The sequence below is a fragment of the Molothrus aeneus genome, chromosome 2, assembly GCF_037042795.1.
Source record: "Molothrus aeneus isolate 106 chromosome 2, BPBGC_Maene_1.0, whole genome shotgun sequence".
Taxonomy (NCBI): Eukaryota; Metazoa; Chordata; class Aves; order Passeriformes; family Icteridae; genus Molothrus; species Molothrus aeneus.
In genome coordinates this window covers 111,751,728-111,771,281 of record NC_089647.1, presented here as the reverse complement: position 1 = coordinate 111,771,281, position 19,554 = coordinate 111,751,728, and the positions used below count along the sequence as shown (strand labels likewise).

General features: G+C 46.8%; 1 protein-coding gene across 1 annotated transcript; it reads right to left on the bottom strand.

Moving 5' to 3' along the window:
• Positions 1-5,492: 5,492 nt before the first annotated feature.
• SIK1 (salt inducible kinase 1) lies at positions 5,493-17,557 on the bottom strand. The gene is made up of 14 exons (XM_066545519.1): positions 17,468-17,557; positions 16,949-17,153; positions 16,092-16,208; positions 13,424-13,487; positions 13,065-13,226; positions 12,647-12,771; positions 12,409-12,532; positions 11,242-11,465; positions 10,823-10,972; positions 10,110-10,232; positions 9,636-9,864; positions 8,692-8,967; positions 7,949-8,183; positions 5,493-7,160 (listed from the first exon to the last, which is right to left on the bottom strand). The coding sequence occupies exons 2-14, from the start codon at positions 17,099-17,101 to the stop codon at positions 6,734-6,736; spliced, it is 2,409 nt and encodes an 802-aa protein (XP_066401616.1). The 5' UTR covers positions 17,102-17,153; positions 17,468-17,557; the 3' UTR covers positions 5,493-6,733.
• Between the last annotated feature and the right edge of the window lie 1,997 nt (positions 17,558-19,554).

Below are 19,554 nucleotides of genomic sequence, written 5' to 3'. Positions count from 1 at the left end.
AATCCCTTCCAGCTCTTGACTATGATATTTTTCTTGTCACAGAATAAACCAAGGACTGTTAAAAAAACACAGTTTCCCAGGGTAGCGGAAAGGGATGTAAGACAGAAGAACTAAAAAAGCACCCCGGCATGATACAGGAAAAGCTCCATCAAAAATAATGAATCTAAATTCACTGCCTCAGTGGCTGAAGAAACAAAGGATGAGATTGTTTGGCTCTGGACGTTGGAGCCTTAATGTGCTGCTAATAATGTTTATATCATAAAGCAGCGTCGCTGCATTAGCTTTGATTTAGCAACGCCAGTTTACATCAGCTGAGGAAGCCATCTGTAAATTCAGCCCCACAAATGTAAATACAGTGAAGGAAGAAAGGCTTGGTCATCCCTGGAGGACATAAGAAGGAGGCTGCTGGGCTGACCTGGGCACTCTCCAGTGCCTACCCTGCTGTCACAGTTTTGTCACCTGTCAGAGATGCAAAAGGGACATGTGGTCTGTGTGGTTCAGCCTCTGGCTGTGCAGACCCATCCATCCAGTCCTGGCAGTTCTGCTTGACTTCACTCCAGCTGTGCCCCACTCCAGCTGCACAGGGGACAAGCCTCAGAAAGTCTTCAAAACTCCAAGTGCCAGTAGAAGAGATTTTTGGATAAAACTATAAAAGTGATATTAAAAGATTGCTGGGACCAGACAGTTTCACTCAAGAGCTCTGAGGGAACTCAGCCTTGAAATTGCTGACCTATTCGTACAATACCACAGCAGCTGTTGAAATGGCAAGGCACCGCAGGAATGGAAGGTGGCAAATGTTACATTCTTTCTTAAAAAGGGCCTTTAGAGGTCATCCAGAAACCTGTGGGCTGGGAAACCGGGCAAGGCAGATTGACAGAAAGCATAACAAAAAGCAGGATAGCTGAAAGTGTGATAGAATGGGAAAGAGCAAAGTTTGTTGAGTGAGAGCTCAGACATTGCAGATCCATTCGTGTCAAGACCTGGGCAATTTGACGTATTTGTAAAAAATCCAGCTCAACAAGGTGGAGAGTAATCTCAGAAAACTGAACGGCAGGTTGAGGAAATCACCTATGAAATTCACCAGCAGCAAATAAAAAGTGAGGACTGTGAGAAATACCAATCCAAGCCTACTAAGACCATCAGGGGCACTAAATTAACATCAGGCAGGAAGGAAACCTCAGTCAGTGAGTTTGCTGAAAATTCCAGCTTACTCCTCAACAGGTGAAGAACCTTAAGAATGACTACAGAATTAAAAGAGAATGAGAATGTTTCCTCCTAGAAACGCTGCCTTAAACACAGGGTGTCCACCAAGGAGGGTATAGAACAATCCATGAAGACACTGAAGAGATGAGAACTGCAGCCAAGTCCTTCTTCTTGGCCACCTCAGCTGAGAGAGAGATCCTGGCAACTCAACATGGAAATATGACCAGGAGACCATTATTTGTGCCTGTTGTCACAAGGGAAAGGCAGCACAAGCCAGTCTATTGGGATGGAGGTCTAATACGAAGAAAAGGAAGTACTTCTTTCACATAATGCAAAATTGAATTATGGCACTTGTCACAGGATGCTGTGAAGACCAGAATTATAAAAGAATTCCAAAAGGGGTTAGCAAAATTCTTGGAGGCTTGACCCATCTGCAGCTGTTAAACACAATGACCCAAATGCCAGTCAAGAATTCCCTTAACCACAGTCTGCTCTCTACTGAGCTGGTAATATCACAGAGGAATTGTGCTATGCTTGCCCTGTCCTTACACCCTTTACCTCACAGTCTGCTGCTGGAATGAGCTGCTCAATTAGCTGGACCTTTGCTCAGAGCCATTATCACTGCATAAGACATATTACACATAGCATAAGATGTTTATTAAGAAATTGGTATTTATTGCAGGTGTTGGCCAAGTTTGTTCACCTCACATGAAAGTTTTGTCTCTGGCAGGTGCTAATATCTGATAGCTTGGGAGAAAGGCATTTCTGTCCTAAAAATCTATCATGCCCCTGGCAGTCTGTATCAAAGACCAGCTCCTTCCTGATCTCCCACAGCTGCTCTGCTAAATCCATAAACCATGACAGTGGATTACCTTTATCATTGATTTAACTGTCACCACTAAAAGTAGTTAGCAGTCATGAAATAAGCCAGCAAGCGCATTTGAAGCGATGCCCTCCCGAGGCACATATTTCCTTTTATCAGTTTTAAATTAATTCTCCTTCATTGCGTGACGTGTGCCTTATTCTCACTCTGCAGGATGAGTAAAAAGGAAGCACCCATCACTTTCCATCTCCTGCTCCATCTTTTCATTCCCTCAACTGCTCTCCCTTCTGCTGCTTCTCCCTTCCAGCTGACACAGGCCAGCATTACACAACCATGGCTTTTGCCAGGAGGGATTCCTTTCCTTGCTGAGGTGTGGCTGCTGTGCGGGGCACAGTGAAGGAGAAGGTGCTGGGGATGAGTTATGGGTCACCTGCAGGAGGAGAGGGGCAGGTGAGAATCCCTGGCTGCCGTGGCTGGACCTTGGCACCAGAGTGCTTGGCTGGCTGGCTGTGCTCAGCCTGCTCGGTGCAAAAACAGCCTGTGTTTTTCACTGCTACCAGTCTGGCATCTCCTGCCAGCTCTAGGCATTTCCTTTCTGAAGAAAAAAACAACCAAGGTTTGATCATTCACTTCTGGGGTTGTGCTAAACTTGCCAGCATCTGTTCCATCTGAGCGGCGGGGGAAAAACACCAGTCCTGGACTGGGAGAGAAAGGGAAGGTACCAAGTTGTAATGTGAGAAATGAAAGCAAGAAAAACAGCATCTTGAGAGATGTTAAAGACAAAAACAAATGCTGTGAACAGGAGCAGAGACAGATTTCAGAGGAGAGGAAGGAAGACAGTGACTAAAGCACCAAGAGTGAAAACAGTGTACACATGGAAACTGAGTCCAGACTCCCAGGGTTTCTTTGTACTTGTTTTTCCTACCATTTCACAGAAATCATGATGCTGGTGGGATCCCTCTATACCCAAGGGTCAGTGATGTCAATGAAAGTTGGTGGAGCTGCACTGATTTGTATCCATTAAGAAGTGACTTTCTCAAATTTCTCCGAATTACTGGAGTTTAAAATAATGCCCTGAGAACCCAGCTGAAAACAACAGTTCGGATTATCCTTAAGTCAGGTCATACTAAAAGCTAATTAAAAAATTATTTAGAATGCATACATTATTTTTTAAGAGTTGCAAAATTCCTAACTTTGGATGGTCACATGGAAAACATAACCCTGGAAAAACATGTGTGTGACACTTTTCTATCAGTTCAGGAGTCACAGCAAATGCACAAAGAGCTCTACAAATTCCAGCTCAGCAAACAACTACTTTAGAAAGCAAAATAAGTAAATATTATCTCTGTTTCCTCACAAGCTTCTGTTTAACTTCTTGGATTTACCTTTCCATCACTCTCCCTTTCTTTCAAAATGTGATAGGTGGGGTTTAAAATAAAAACTTCAGGATGGAAAAAAAAAGAGGAAAAAAAAATTGATCCTTAATTTCTTTTTAAAAAACAACATTGCTTGGGAGTTTTTTTGGGTTTTTTCCCTGAGTGTTTGTCAGGTCAAACTAAAGCTTGTCAATATTTAGGGGTCCCTTTGCAGACAAAATCATTCCTCTCTCTCATTGTGAGTGCATGAGCTGAATACAAAGCCCTTTCAGTATTTTTTTTAACTCTCAAGTTATATTTTACAAGACACAATCCACTCTCCCCTGTGACTCCCTCCCTCCCTTTGCTCCTGTCAGGAGCTGCCCTAATCTGGCTGGGGCTGTCCCAGCTGAAGGTGACACTGAGGGAGGGAGGGAGGGAGAGCCCATCTGGTGACACCACCACGCTGGGCCATCCTCACTGCCCAGACCTCTGGTCCTGCTGCATTTTATAACCCGATTACCACGGACTTGGTAAATTCAGACAGATTGCCTACCAGCAAAATGCTCAATATCCCATTATCAGATTTGTGGGCCCACCATCCCTCTTCATTTAGGATGCAATAGAAAGTGTCAGTAATGTCCTATGGAGTTGGGCTTGAAAATGAGTCTTGACTATGCAAATCAAAAGTGCACTGGGTGAAGATACTCCACAGAATCACAACAATTTTAAAACATTTTTTATTTAAATATTAAATAAAACACATCAACTAATCATTTTGGTGTACACCTCTCATTTTAACATAAGAAATAAAATGATTGTTCAGTCATGATAAAAAATAAACTATACATCTCAATTAAACCAATCACATAGTGTCTTTAAATACCCTATTGCATTGCAGTCTGCAGAACAGCACTGTCAAGATATCTACAAAAAAAAAACCCCAGACTTTTAAAATGACCTCTTCTGCTCCAGCAATAATTCCAAAGAGGTTCTACAGCAATTGGAAAAGAAAATACTATGAAAGTAAAGTGCTTGTCATTGCTCAGGACAGGAAACAAAAGAATCTGTGGCCTTTAGATCCATGGCATTAAACAAAACACAAATTGAGGAGGAAGTTCTGTGGTTTAAGTACATGTGCTGCCCCTTACAATACTGAAGGCCAAGTTGCTGCTTTGTGACAAGCTGGCTTCTTCTTGCCCTTCTCTCCAGCCATCTCCATGCAATCTCTTTTTTTGGGTTGGGTTTTTTGGGGGGTTGTTTGTTTGTTTTCTTTTAAACCCACACTACAAATGAGCATGAGACTTTGGTGTTTTCTCTGCTGCAAGGCACCACTCATTAACAGGAGTTCAACTCGAGCAATTTTCTGTCACTTTGAAGCTTTCAGACCATGGAGCAGCAGTGGCAAGCTGGAGATGCACCAGTACAGACACAGATACAACACACAGATAAAGAGGTTGTTTATGGAGAGCCACAGACAGAGCCACATGACATCTTCAACTCTTCCTACTCCCACCAATTAACCTGGTCAATCTTTGGCTTTTTTATTTTTTCCTTAAAAAAAAAAAAAAAAACAAACAACTAAATAAACCAAACAAAAAACCCAAAAAACCCCAAAACAGGTCTCTATATTATTTGCAAGTGTGTAATACTGCAGGTTGCATGAAGCCAAGGTAACTTGAAGGCACCCTGTGTCATACTAGGGAGATGGGTCCTTTAAGCATTTAGACAGAATGCAGCTACACTCTGACACTTGGATGGCAGCTCCCAGCCAAGCTGTCTCACTGTCTGCTCACCTGCTTCCAAAGTTTGCATGCACTCCCCAACTCATGTCTGTAGGAGCACAGCCTGTCCTCCCCTTTAAACCTCAGCACAACCTCTATTGACACCAACAGAAGTCATGGTCTGCCTCAGGAGGGGAGTTGGGGTTTATACCAGAAACACAACAGAAGCATATTACAAAATATAAAAAATAACTAGTGTTATATAGTCTTCTGCTTCCTATTTATATACATATACAGCATTAAAAACCATACGAAAAAACACCTACCTAATGCAAAACCTCGTTTTGCTAATATGCCAAAAAACAAACCAACCAAAAACAAACACCCAAAGATTGTGCTGTTTTACTCACTTTTAATACAGTTTTGTTCAGAAAAAGCTGTACTCCATTAGAGTAGAATTCTGTTCTAGCCTATTCCTTTTGTCTTTGTCAGTATATAATTATAACCTCAATATTGCACATTTCCCCAAGAGTCAGTTCTGTTTGGACCCTGATAATGAAATGCATAAAAACATAATTAGCAGCGGAAATAACGATGTGCAGCACTAAGAAATACCCCTCAGGCAACTTTGTAGGCAACCTCCAGGAGGGCTTTTTAAAAAGAAAACCCTTCCCATTACCCCACAGGTGCTGCTGCTTCCCTCCTCAGTGCCTCGGCAAGAATATGAACAAACTTAGAGTTTATAAAAAGATTCCTAAAGATTACCCAGACCAACAAAACATGGGCATGTGTGCACCTGTGTGTATGTACACACACACCACTCCCAAACAAACATCCCTGCAAAAGACCAGGCATTATGCAATTTGGATCCTGATTACCAAGGGATACATTTCCAATAGTTACTGCTTCTGTACTAATTAGAAGGGCATGCTGAGCTTTTCCAGCTGATGTATCAAGCAAGAAGTTCACAGTTTTCATTTAAAGTATGTGTATCTGGGAGGTGTGGAATGGGGATGTTGGTTCCTTTAAATAAAATGAGTGTTAACAGGAGGGAAAAGGAAAAACAACAAATGGCAATGCTTCCATTTTTGTCTCCTATGAATGCATAATGCTGCATGCCACTGGTTTTCTGTTGTTTTTTTTTTTTTTTTTAAAGAGGTAATCATCTTCACAAACCCATAAATGAATATTGTGAAAAAGGGAGGCTCTGGTCCCTTCTTTGAAAAGCCTCTCCCTGCTGTGTCACCACTACTGACAGCTGCTAATCTTGCATAACAGCAGAGCTGTATTGGTCTGACTTGAGTACAGTACCGAAGAGTTCTTCCCCAACCACATCCCTCCCTGCCCCCACAAATGCCCCACCCATCTGCCCCATCATTATTTTTTTTTCCTTTTTTTTAAAAAAAAAAATCAGTTTCTATTCGTATTTGTTCAGTGCAAGAATAGTAGAAGCAAAAAGACATACATATTGCTTGTTTCAGTCCTATAAAGTTGCCAGCTTTCTGAGCCAGACAGCCTCTTCACATACTTCAAAATTTATTGCTTCTGAGAGTCACTCGTCCCCACGCCGCCAGCCAGCCACGGAGCAGTGGTGAAAGTTCCCCCGCAACGAGAGCTGCCCAAAGCTCTCACTTGACCAGCACAAACTTGCCCAGCTGGCTGGAAGTCAGGTCCTCCATCTCACAGTCCCCGTGCTGCAGGGTGACAGTGTCGTAGCTTGGGGATGGCGTGGAGAAGCTCTGCTGCTGGGAGAAGGGGGCGGCCAGCGGGGCCGCGCTGCTGCTGCTGCTGCTGCTGATGTACAGGTGAGTGTCCAGCAGGTGAGCGGCCGACGACACCGGGGACACGCTCAGCCCCAGGAAATGAGGTTGGAGCAGTTGGCTGCTGCCAGCAAAGGCCAGCTCAAAGGAGTTCTCTCTTTGCAGCTCTGACAGCAGAATGGAGTTGGAGGCTTTGCAGGTTCCATCAGAGGAGGGGATGCTGCTTGCTGCAGTTGTCTGGGAGGTCTGGGCACAAGCTGTTTGGAGTAGTTGGTGATGCTGGAACTGGAGCATTCTGAACAAAATCCAACGGGGAAGAGATTAGTTCTATTCCTATTCCATGTTCTATTCCTTCCTTTCTTGCCCCTAACCTTGACCATAACTTTCCCCTTTGTTTCCCTCTATCAAACCTCTCCTTAGCCCAGCCAGCACAATCAAAGCAAGCTGCCCGTGCCAGGCTTTCCCTCATTCTGTCAGAATTCCCTACCCCTTCTGTCAGGGGGCAACTGTCACAACCAAGTTTATCTGGTCACGATTTGGCCACCTAATAATAGATGTTCTAGAGACAATGTGTGCAGATAAACCGGAAGCTCAATTTTCCATCTCGCTTCTATGGGAATGAAGAGGTGCCACCACACATGACATTTGAGGCCACTGGAACTGTGCCTCCTTTGTGGGCTGTAACTTTTCCAAATTACAAGGTCTCACTTCCTTGCCATGGGAGAATTACAGGAGGAGGCAGAGGAGGAAAGAAATCATTCCCAAAACTAACAAAGAAAAACACAGCTTGCAGTAGGGAGAAGCAATGTTTTCCCCCACACTACCAAACTGCTTCTCAATTCAGCAGCCTCCAAATATTTGAACATTGAGATTTTTGAGTGAAATTGCACGTCCTGTGTTATATGTGCCAGGGCAGGAAGCCACAAAGGAAGCCGAGCAGTTTACCCACTGCCACGCAGCAAAGATGGACGACAGGAACCCCCAGTGACCAAACCCCCAACCTCTTTTGCTGTGTTTACCCCTCCTTGCTTGCCCTTAACCCAAAGTAAACGCAATGAAAAGACACCAAAGCTCCTCCCTCACCTCTGCTGCTGCAGCACCTCCTCCAGGAGGCTTCTCCCCTCTCTGCTGCTCCCGCTGCTGCTGTACATGCAGGTGTTGGGCTGCGTGTGCTGGAAAGGGCTCATGGCACTCCTTGCTGCCCGAGAGGAGGAGGAGGACTGACACACCTGCCGAGCAAAGCCTTTGATTTTATTCAAGCCGAGGAACCCCTTGGCTCGAGCGTTCTTCCGCAGCTGCTGCCTAAAAGCCTTCAAGCCTGTGGGACATGAGGAAAAGAAATGCACTTTAATCCTCCTCCTGTTTGCCTGCAGTACAGATCAGCCTTTCTGGGCACTGCCTTCCTGGGTGGGAGAACTGGGCTGGAAGAGTTCATCTTCACCCTCTGCCTGGTGGTCAGAGCAGGATTTAGTTAATGAAACAGGGACTGGGACAGCTGCACCCTTGTGCAGATGGACGTGCATGGCAAAGGAAAAGCCTGAGAGAAATCATGACGTTGTACACTCCATATTTTAGGAGGAAGGTGGAGCCTGCCATCCCACTCACGGCAGCAGAAATATCTCCATGGGCAGGCTGAATCAGTGTCTGAGAACCTTTCCCCAGGGCATTCCACCCTCTCTCAGGGCCCGTGAACATGAGAGGCAGAATATCCAGGTGTCCAGCCTCAGTGTAACACTAACAGGCAGCAAGTCTCCCTGCACCCTACCCTTTCCCAGTGGCTGTTGGGAGGGTGCAACTCCTCAGCAACAAGGCCAGGAAGGCATTACCTTGAGTTAATGAGGTATCAGATGCTCGCCTTCCTTCTTGGAAGCTGACAGGCAGGAGAGAAGCACCTCCCATGCAGCCCTGGACTTGTAACACGGGAGCGTCAGACTGGGAAGCGAGGAAAGGCGACGTCATCCTCGCTGTGGCCGGGCTCCCCGCCATTCCTTGACCTGCCAAACAGCTGCTCAGGGCCACTGAGCTGTCATTTGAAGATGAAGTAAGGCAGCTGTCTGAGCTAGTTCCCTCTGTGGGGCTGGCAGAGGAGGAAATGACTATACCTATGGAAGGGAAGGAAGGAGAGAAAGAACATTCCCAAGATGAGTACAGGAAGGAACAAACATGACATCAGAGCCTTCTGACCACCTACACTGGCACTAATAAACAGCCTTGAGCTGGAGAGGTGTCCAGCAACTCCTCTTGTCCCAGGGCTTGACTCCAGCAAGGGGTCAACAAATCAACAAATAACCTCAGTTTGGGCTCCTGTCCAGCTGGCCAGCAACACCAGCATCACCAGGCTGTGCTGGATCAGGCACACAGTGTTTTTTAGCACAACCAGGATGATTTGTGAACAGTTGTGCTTATTTAGTTGGCTCACAAGGTCTGGGTATGTACCAAACTCAATCAGTGAGGTGTTTTTTTGTTAAATTCAGGCACTTTTTCCTCCCCCAGTACAACAGCAGAAGCAAGCAGAGCAGGTTTGTGACCTGCTTGTGAGCATGCTCCCCTCTGAAGAGATCTAGGTGAAATACAACAGCACAGCTTCTCTTCCCTAAGGGCCCTGCTTACAGACAGAACTGGAGGGCAGAGTACAAACCTCTTTTCTAGGCTTTCCTACCCTAGTCAAGGTAAAATCAGCCCACTCTCCCTCAGCATCTGGGCTCCATGACACTCCTCTGCTCTTTTCCCCTACCTACAGACATCCTTCATCTCTCCCAGACTTACTTACATGGAGGGACATGCTGATAGAAATGGGTGGTCACTTCTGCCAGGGTGTGCCTCCTGCTGGTGTTGCTAGGGATGCAGATGGGGTGGTGGTCATATGCCTTAATTTCATCTTCCAGCTCCTTCTCTTGCCTCACTTCCTCACTGATGGTGGTCTCCAGCAGGCTGTTCGGGGAGATGGAGCGGTTCCGGAAGAGCCCGTTGAAGTTGGTGTCCACAGGGAAGAACACAGGCTGGAAAACATGCCAGATCACAGATTTCAGGGTCTTTTCCTTCTTTCTGCACTACCTTTTAATGCTCTCCACAATCCTGTGGCATGTCTCCAGTAGGAATATTGTTTGAGAGGCTACGTGACAATGTGTTCAAATGCCAAATAAAACATAGGAGGGAGAGAACAGTCACGACCCCCATTGTTGTGGATTGGCAGAACAATGAAAAAAAAAAAAAAGCAATGCAGAGTTTATCAGGGAACACCAACCTGTAATGGATTGCTTATGTCACAGTCCATTTCTGCCTGCAAGGATGGCTGAATCAGGCTCTGAGGTTGCTGGTAAAGCAGAGATGATCGCAGGGTTTCACTAGTGAGAGTGTCCTGAGGCATCTGGAGAGAGAGCGATGCACAGAAGCCATCACACACACTGCAGTTCCACGTGACTTTTCAGATACTGGAGAGTCACAGAATTTCAGAGCCACCTTCCCTGCAAGCTCTCTCCTCATGCTTTCTATGAAAATGAACAAAGCTAATCCATCAATGCCAACACAAACACAGAACTCCTCCTCCTCCTAAGTTAGGCAATTTAACTGGAAGTGCAATTTGCAGAGGCACCCAAACCACACTTTAAAGGGGGTGGGGGCGAAGAAAATAAAATGAATGTCAGAAAAACACATTAAGTGACTCATGGAGTACTTCTACAGGATATGCAACAAAGAAGCATAACCAAGCCATGCCTAAAAGGGCAGATTTCCATGAGAAGTCTAATCCTGTGGCTCATTATTGACCTGCACTGGAGGCAGACTATTCTTTGGACCATGACCCGCGGTCACTTCCTAGGAAACAGGGCATTAATATTCACTCAGCCTCCTGCTGAAGAACAGCAGGCTGTGTCCTGTCAGAGGGCACCACTATCAGAAATGGTTCTCAGAAGCTTGGCAGCTGCATGGAAAGGGAGATGCAAAGGTGCCTCTGCTCACCTCAGCGTTGGTGATCTCGGAGCTCCGGGGCCGCGGCTGCCGGCCGGCTGCCGGCCGAGTGGACACCTGGCTGCTCCGGTACTCCTTCAGGCGCTCCAGGAGCAGGTAATAAATGGCAGCAAAATGGTTGTAGCTGCTGTTCTGCAGGGACTGGAAGACATTGGAAGGGCCTTCTGAGTTGCAGGTAATTCAAGATGTAAGCAGTCAAAACTCATCACTAAGGGCTCAGAGCAGCACGCTCGAAAAACCAAGCAAAATCCACAAGGGCAGTGAGGATTTTATCAGTGACACCAGATCAAGGCCACTTATTGAATAACCCATGAGTGCACCACTGGCATTCTGGTGGTCACTGGAGATGTATGTATCTAAAGGGCAAGAGATGTATCTGGTGGAGATGTATCTAAAGGGCAAGAACTCACCTCCACAGTCCTCTGCCTGTCGATGCCAAGTGTTTGCATGATCCCAAGGACCTGCTCGTTGTAGTCGCCCAGGTTGGAGTTGTAGTTTTGCATGGAGAAGGACAAGGACTGCTGCTGCTGAAGGGAGGGGTCAGCCTGCATCCACTTGTGCTGCTTGATCTGGGAGATGGTTATCCGCTTGGTTGGGTCCACAACCAGCATCCGCCGGATTAGTGTTTCACAGTCTGGGTGACAAAGAAAGACAAACTCATGAGCAAGGGGCAAAAATGTAACAGCCCAGCCCCAGGTCACTGCTAAGAACACTTCCCAGCAACAGTGTAAGATGCCTATGAAAACAGGAATTAAAGGTTTGAGTGCAGCTGATGACTGATCTGACTATTAGATATCCCAGACAGCACAAGAGATGTTGACATGCATATCACAAAAACAATATCTCACTGCAGGAAATGAAGCTGTACTGGATACCAGGTGGCCTTGCACCTTGTACAAGAGTTGGTTTTGAGAGGATGCAGGTTTGATGGCATTACATGCACATAAAATAGGTCAGAACTTAGTACAGAACCCCATCACATACAACTTCCTGGTCCTGGCCCTATACTGCTTATTTACTTATAACCAGGAAACAAAGCTGTTCATGGCTATAACTGATAAACTTCAGACTTCAGCAGTTATCTCCACGTGACAACACAGGCACGTTCACTTGGTTTTGAAACCAAATCAGAGAGAGGTGATAACACTCTTCAGTTTCATGTTTCTCATCAGACTGTTGGAGTTCTCAGGAAAGACTGCTGAGTCCCACTGTTCCTGCTCTCCTTGGCAGCACAGCCACACTGGAATACCCTCCTTCTGCATAGCTAAAATATCTTAGGAGAACTACACCTATGTCATCATTGCAGGCTACTCTCATTAAAATCCTGTTTTCTCTCTTTTCTGAGCAATTATTTTTCCAGCTAGGGAGTCAAGTATTTTTGTAATCCATAGGGATATTCTAAGAAAGGAAACTACAGCTTTTTAGATGCACCACAAAGCAGATCTCAGAAAAGAAAACATCTCCTGCCCTACAGAAACTACTGGATACATGAAAACAAAATAATTGCCAGCTGCAAACTGGATAGCTAGTCCTTTATAGCACCTGTTCTAACATTAAGGATCTGAAAAAAAAAGCACCTTCGGACATGAAGTAGGGGATGCGGAACCGCCCTTCCAGCACTCTTTGCCTCAGGGTTGGTAAATTGGGTCCATCAAAAGGCAGAGAACCGCAGACAAGGACGTACAGAACCACCCCAAGGCTCTGGCAATAGAAAACAGCACAGCAAATGAGTGACTCCAGGAAAAGCAACGACTCTGAAGGCCCACAGACCCTCACAAGGTGTGAAACGCAGTTTCTGAGGAATAGCAAGCTCACCCATATGTCAAGGTGAGGTCCTTCATACTCTTTGCCTTCGAAAACTTCTGGAGCTGCATAGGGTGGGCTTCCACACCAAGTGGAGAGGGGCTCTCCCGACTTGTAAAAGTTTCCAAAGCCAAAGTCTGAAATAAAGATGAAAATCTGGGGTAAGATAACAACACTCAACCGCATACTAATATTTCAGAAGTAGCAGAAAATGGAGAGAAAGGAACAGATGTGTTGCTTTGTTTTCTGCCTATTCATTTAAGCTACTCCCTTCTGTTCACAAAATCTGTTCCAAGAAATATCTGTAACTCTTTGTTTTATTTTCACTTACAGAAATACAAACACATTTACAGGATCATCCTAGGGAAACCCAAACGTCTAAACAACATGCCTGATGTTCTTTATAAAGTGACCTCCTCTTTCCTAGTACCTGCTAATTTGATGTTCATGTTAGCATCCAGCAGGAGGTTCTCTGTTTTGAGGTCCCTGTGCACGATGTGGTGGCTGTGACAATATTCCACTGCTGAGAGAATCTGCCAGAACTTCTTCCGTGCTTCGCTCTCGCTCAGGTGCCCGTTGGAGGTCAGGTGATCTGCCAGGCAAAATCAGAGAGGATTTAGAAACACCCCGAAGAAATTTTTCATAATCCTGCAGGTACTGCGCTTGCTGTTTGACTGACCACACAAGCCCCAGGTTTTTAATCAGAATGTATCTGTTACTCAGGAATGACAAAATAAAGCCATGGTTTCTAAATCTAAGGAACTGTGAGCTCCGTCAGTGAGGACTTACCAAACATTTCTCCATTCTTTGCAAACTCAGTAACAATGTACAGCATATCCTTTGTCTCCATAACCTGTGAAGACATGAGAGGACACGATTTAAAAAAAAAAACAACAAAACAACCAGAGCTCTACAGTTTCATTTATTTTTCTATGTGAATTCTCAAACATATCCATTCAAATTCATATTTGCAGCAGCAGCTGGCAGTAAAAACATCTAATTTTGCACCACAGAGTTCTTTCCAAGCAGACTGGTAATGAAAAAGATAACAAATCAAGGCTTATGTGCCTACATTATACAATGGCTTCCCAGGCCATTGTTCTTCTCACCATTACCAAGCCACCTAATCTCTCTAAGAGAGCAGATGAGTGTTTAGATAATTTCATACACTCCCCTTTTGTTAAAATATGCACATATAGTTTTATGACATATTTTCAACATGCAAAGAAACACAGAAGTTTATCTAAAGTTGTCTTTGTTTCAAGACTAGTGGGGGCTCAGATCAGCAGAGATGGCTGCAAGCTGGACAAAGCAAGAAGTGGTATCAGATCCCCTGCTCCTGCTTGGAGTTGGCTGGGACATGGAGAGCCTCCTGTGCAAGGGATAACAAGCTCCTGTTTGTGTAACAGCAGTGCTTGATGCACATCAACAACTGTCAATATATTGCCTATCAATCTAGTATCAATTTGCTTTGACATTTCACAGTATTTGCCTTTGGAGGAAAGTAAAAAAGAATAACTAAAATCCAAACGATGAATGAGAGATTCTGAGCGTTTCCAAGTTCATCTTCAGTTGCCACAGCACACCTTTGAAACGTTGCATTTCAGAATACAACATTTCCCTGGAAACTTTTCCCTCTCACGGAGCAGATACTTTGTTTTGGAAGCAGGAGGCTCACAAGAGGTTAACAATCCAAAAAGCCTCAATTCTACTTCAAAGGCTGTAACTTCCAGGCTCCCAACATGTAACCTTTTTCAAAGACTCTTGTCCTCCCCTCACTACAAGTACACACAGACACGAAATGAAAATAAACAAACAAGGAGCAAAGGAAGAGAGGTTCCCAGTTAAAAAACTGAAGGAAAGTGTTCTGGGAAACTTGCCAGCTGAATGAAATTAAGACGTGGTGCTGAAACTAAAACAATGATGAAATAATACAAGAACACACACCCTACACTGGTATGTCATCTAATTCCATCTCTGCTTCTCAGCCTCCATCAAACAGGTAAAGCATCAGTTACAACAACAAAGAAAAGAAAACTTCACTGAAAAGAAATTATGGTCCACTACCAACGTCATCTGCTGCATCAAGTGAAGTGGTTCAACGAGATGGAATTTAACCTGCTTTTCTAAATGCTCTGAAACAGTATTTTCACCCACATCATTCCACTGAAATGAACTCAACCAAACTGTTAGAATGTTTCTGTGTGTCCTATACTGCCCCGTGGGCAACCCTGACGTCAGCCCTCAACACAGAACCATTTTTGTTATGATGGGTAACACTATAAATACAAACACTTCATGTGTGTCAAGGTCTTTTAAAATAATGCCTTGCCTAAGCACCCGCCTTACTGGCTCTTCAGCCTTACATGTTAATTAAACTTTTTTTTTTCTTTTTTATTTTTTTTAAGCTAACAAACCCAGCAATAAGATCACAGCTGATAATAGTGTTTACTACTGCACATGGACTTTCAGACCTGCTGCTTCATCCATCTCCACCTTTCTCCCCTCTGCCCTTTCAGACAGGTCCAGAAAGACTGACAGCTCTGCCCTGCTCATGGCAGGGGCTTGCACCAGATGACCTTTAAAGGTCCCTTCCAACCCCAACTGTTCTGTCACCTTAAATCCACACGGCATTGTTTAAATGATTAAGAGGAACTTACACCAAAGGCTACTTAGATCTAACGTTTAGAATTTGCAAAGCAGCCCTTGCTCACGAGACAAATGTGATCCTGCTTTCTGCACAACACACTCATTCGTTCCCACGGTTAAAAATATCCATCAGTGCAGAAACTAAATAAATCTAAACCAAAATTCATGTTGTGAAACTCTGCAGGGGAAAGACACTTAAAATACACTTTCAAAACGACACAAACTGCAACAGAACAACCAAACAGGTGATTTTTTGACATATTCTAAGATAGCAACATTTACCACCTTTTCATTTTTCACTAATCTAATTCTTCGATTAAGTTTCCACTTAGACTTGCTACTTAGATTAATTTGGTTTAATTGTCGGTGATTTTATATCCCTTCCACTAAAGGCAAACTCAACTTTAGTCCTTCCTTCTCTACCACCCAATGTGAGTTTAAGTCTTCCTCTTATCTAAAGCATGTAAGAAGTTCCAGTCCTCTAGACTGGGAAAAGCAGACGAGGTAGGAAAAGCAAGTTAATGATAGAAGTTCAGCTAACCCATTCCTCAGTCTGAAACAAATGTCAGCCTGCTTTCAGCTTTGTAAATTTTACAGTGAATTTTGTCCAAAAGCTGTCTAATACCAGAATCTCGTTCAAAGAATGAAGAATGACTTTGAAGACATCCAGTTTACTTCAAACGTTTTACAAAAAGTATTTCAGTATTTCAATATGCTTTCTCTCCACAAATATCAGATGCAAAAATCACAAGCAAGAGACCACAAGCATATTTTATATATGTGGTGCACTTCAAAGGTGGACTCTTACCTGATATAGCTTGATAATGTGGGGATGATTCAAAAGCTTCATTATCTGAACTTCTCTATAAATCTTCTCCAGGTTGCTTGGGTCTAACCTTGTTTTGTCTATTATTTTTATTGCAACCTGCAAATTTAAATAATAACAAAACAACCCCAGGTATTACAAAACAGGTACTCTCACTGTTAAGATACCTTAAAAAAAAAAAACCAAACAAAAAAGACACACCCCCGCAATAACACACCACTCACAAAATCCAAGTAAAGTAGCTTTTAAAGTAGCTTTTAAAGCACAGACTTGACAAAGCTGATCCTGTTTTTCTGAACCGCACAGAATTCGCGGCACAGAACGTTTTCGTTTTTCTTTTCTACGTCAAAGGATTACACGTAAGGTAGCGAACAGAACTGCAGAAATTAGCACTGGACAGGATTCTGTAAATCTTTTAATCCGTCCCATGCCAGTGAAAAACAGATCCCTGTTACAGACTATCTCCTAGTGTAGTGACTGAGACGGTTTTGACATGCACCAGAAATATAAATACGGCTGCATGCCCAGGAAAAAAATATTTCTGCAAATAAGACCCCGAGTTCTTTGTTCTTGAAGACCACTGAATGAAAAAAAAAAAAACCACAAAAAAAACAAAACAAAAAAAAACACAAAAAACCCCAAACGTCTGAAGCACGGCGTTTCCAGCAAACTGAGAGTAACTCAACAGAGCTACAGTAACACAGAACTGCGTGAGCTGGGGTTTCTTTGCAGGCATTCTTGCCGCGTTTTAATTCTACACAGCGGGAAAACTCGCAGCCCCCGTCCCGCGGAGCGCGGCATCACCCGCGGGGCTCCGCGCCCGCTCCCCGCGCACCCACCTGCGTCTTGGTCACCCTGTGCCGGGCCAGCTTGACCACGGCGAAGTTGCCTTTCCCCAGGGTCCTCTCGATGTCGTAGAAACCGACTCGCAGGGGCCGCTGCTGGCCGTGCGCGGCCGCGGGCGCCGATGCGAACTCCGACATGATCACCATGGCTCAGGCGGGGGGCGGGCAGCGCCTCAGGACGGGAGCATCCGCGCAGCACCTGCACGGACACGGCAGCGCCTCAGGACGGGAGCATCCGCGCAGAGCCCGCACGGACACGGCAGCGCCTCAGGACGGGAGCATCCGCGCAGAGCCCGCACGGACACGGCAGCGCCTCAGGACGGGAGCACCCGCACGGACACGGCAGCGGCAGCGCCTCAGGACGGGAGCATCCGCGCAGCGCCCGCACGGACACGGCACCGTCAGCCGCGCTCCGCTCCGCCGGCCCTGCCCGCCCCGTCCGCGCTGCCGCCGGCCCCGCTCCCCCCGCGGCCGCGCAGAGCCCGGCGGAGCGGCCGTGGAGCCGCCTCGTACCTGGCGGGCGGAGCGCGGTGTGCGCGCAGGGCTGTGCGGGCGGGCGGCCGCGCGTGTGAGTGAGTGCGGCGGGGCCAGCGCGCACCGGGGGGCAGGCGGCACCACGCGGGATGTCCCGGCCCCCAGCCCTGCCCGCCCCTCGCCTCCATGCGCGCACCGCCCGCCCCGCCCGCCTCTTCCCCCCGCCCACCGCCGAAAGCCGAGACGGGCCCATTGACGTCACTTTGACGCCAGCGAGACGCGCGGCCGGGCGCGGGGCTGGAGGGGAGCGGAGACACCGGGACGTTGCCAGGGAACGGGCGGCGCTGACGCGGGCGCTGATGGAGCCGTCGCCCGGGAGACCCGGGGGGGGCGGTGACGTCAGGGCGGGGGGAGGCAGGGATGGAGGGGGGGGTCGGGGGGTCTCCTGCCCACCCCCCGGCCCGGCACGGCTCGGCACGGCTCGGCACGGCTCGGCCCGGCCCGCCCTCCCGGCGGGGTCGCTCCCCGGAGCGGCGGCGGCTCCCGACGGGGCGTCCCCGGCAGCGCAGGGATGTCGCGATTGCGGCGCCGCCCCGGCGACAGCACCTGGAGCTGGTGACCCCCCGGTGACCGCCGCTCCTGCCGGCGGGGGTGCCGGTGTCCCCAGCCGCCGAGGCACCTCTAGCGCAGTGAGATGGGGAAGTCCCGCTGGCGGCAGGAAAAGTGCGGCCGCAGCCCTGCAGGGGAGCGTTTCTTGCCGAGGCACGGCGGGGCTGTGCATGCACCGCACACCCTTTGCACTGTGCCTGCAGCAGCAAACGCACCCGCCTTCCCCTGCGCAAGGCCGGCTTCCCTGTCCCTGCTTTCCTGGGTGTGATGGAGGGGATGCTGCAGAGGGGATGCTGGGGACAGCAGCCCTCTGGGTCCACCAGCTGGGCACTGGCAGCAGCAGAAGTAATAATAATTAGAGAGGGTGTATGTATATATGTGTGTGTGTGTGTGTGTGTGTGTGTGTGTGTATAAAATCACAGAGTGGTTTGGGTTTGAAGGGACTGTAAAGATCCTTCAGTCCCAATGTCCTGCCATGGGCAGGGACATTCATCTTCCTCTGGAGCAGGTTGCTCAGAGCTTCATCCAGCCTCACCTTGAACACCTCCAGGGATGGGGCAGCCACAGCTTTTCTGGGCAACCTGTTCTGGTGTCTCACTACCCTCACAGTAAAGAATTTCTTCCTAATATCTAACCTAAACGTACTCTGCATCAATTTGAAGCCATTGCCCCTTGTCCTGTCACTCCAGGTCCTTGTAAATAGTCTGTCTCCATCTTTCTTGTCAGCTCCCTTCAGGTACTGGAAGGCTGCAATTAGGTCACCCTGAAGCTTCCCTTTTCCAGGCTGAGCAATCCCAATTCTCTCAGCTTTGCTCATAGGAGAGGTGCTCCATCCCTCTGATCATCCTGGTGGCCTCCTCTGGGCTCTCTCCAATAAGTCCACGTCCCACATGTTTGTGCAGCCCTGTGATACTATTGCAACCCAACACTCAGAATACACCTGCAGTGCCATTATCCCTGCTCATTGTGGAAGGGAGGCTTGGGAAATTTCCCTTTGGCACACCAAGGCTTAAGGATGTGGTATAGGATTGAACCTCAGCCAAGAGACTCCTCTCAAGGTCAGATGTGAAACAGCAGATGCACAGGGTTCAAACAGGGCGATCTGCAGCCTCCACGCAGCAGGTGACCAAAATGTTTGTACACTTGGAGTCAAATTCCAGTCTAGTCTCAAAAATAAGTTTTGAATGATGCCTGCCATATCTGTTTTTCAGCTTTATCTTCTCTATTGCAGTCAGTCTAGGCTCTTTCCAGACAGGTAGTTCTTCAGTCAGGAGATGGGTTTCTGACTGGAAAACTCTCCCTGTCAGTCTGAGCCTCTCCCCTGACCATCACAGCCCATGGCACACTGGGAGGTGACCCTGCTCTTCCATCCAGGGCCACCATACAAATTGGATTTGCCAGACTGCTGGAAATAGGGTAGAAAAGTTGCAGCTCTGCTTCACGCTGAAAATTTCAAAGCACTCGGTAAAAATCTCTTCAAAGAGAAGATGGAGAGGGGATCTAATCAATACATGCAG

What these genes read in the sequence shown, in the direction of transcription:
- SIK1 (XM_066545519.1), bottom strand. Translation starts at nt 17,101, where the DNA reads ATGGTGATCATGTCGGAGTTCGCATCGGCGCCCGCGGCCGCGCACGGC. An exon ending in ACATTATCAAGCTATATCAG is followed by an intron (nt 13,488 to 16,091) that starts GTAAGAGTCCAC and finishes ATGTCTTCACAG; the next exon opens with GTTATGGAGACAAAGGATAT. An exon ending in CATGAACATCAAATTAGCAG is followed by an intron (nt 12,772 to 13,064) that starts GTACTAGGAAAG and finishes TCTTTATTTCAG; the next exon opens with ACTTTGGCTTTGGAAACTTT.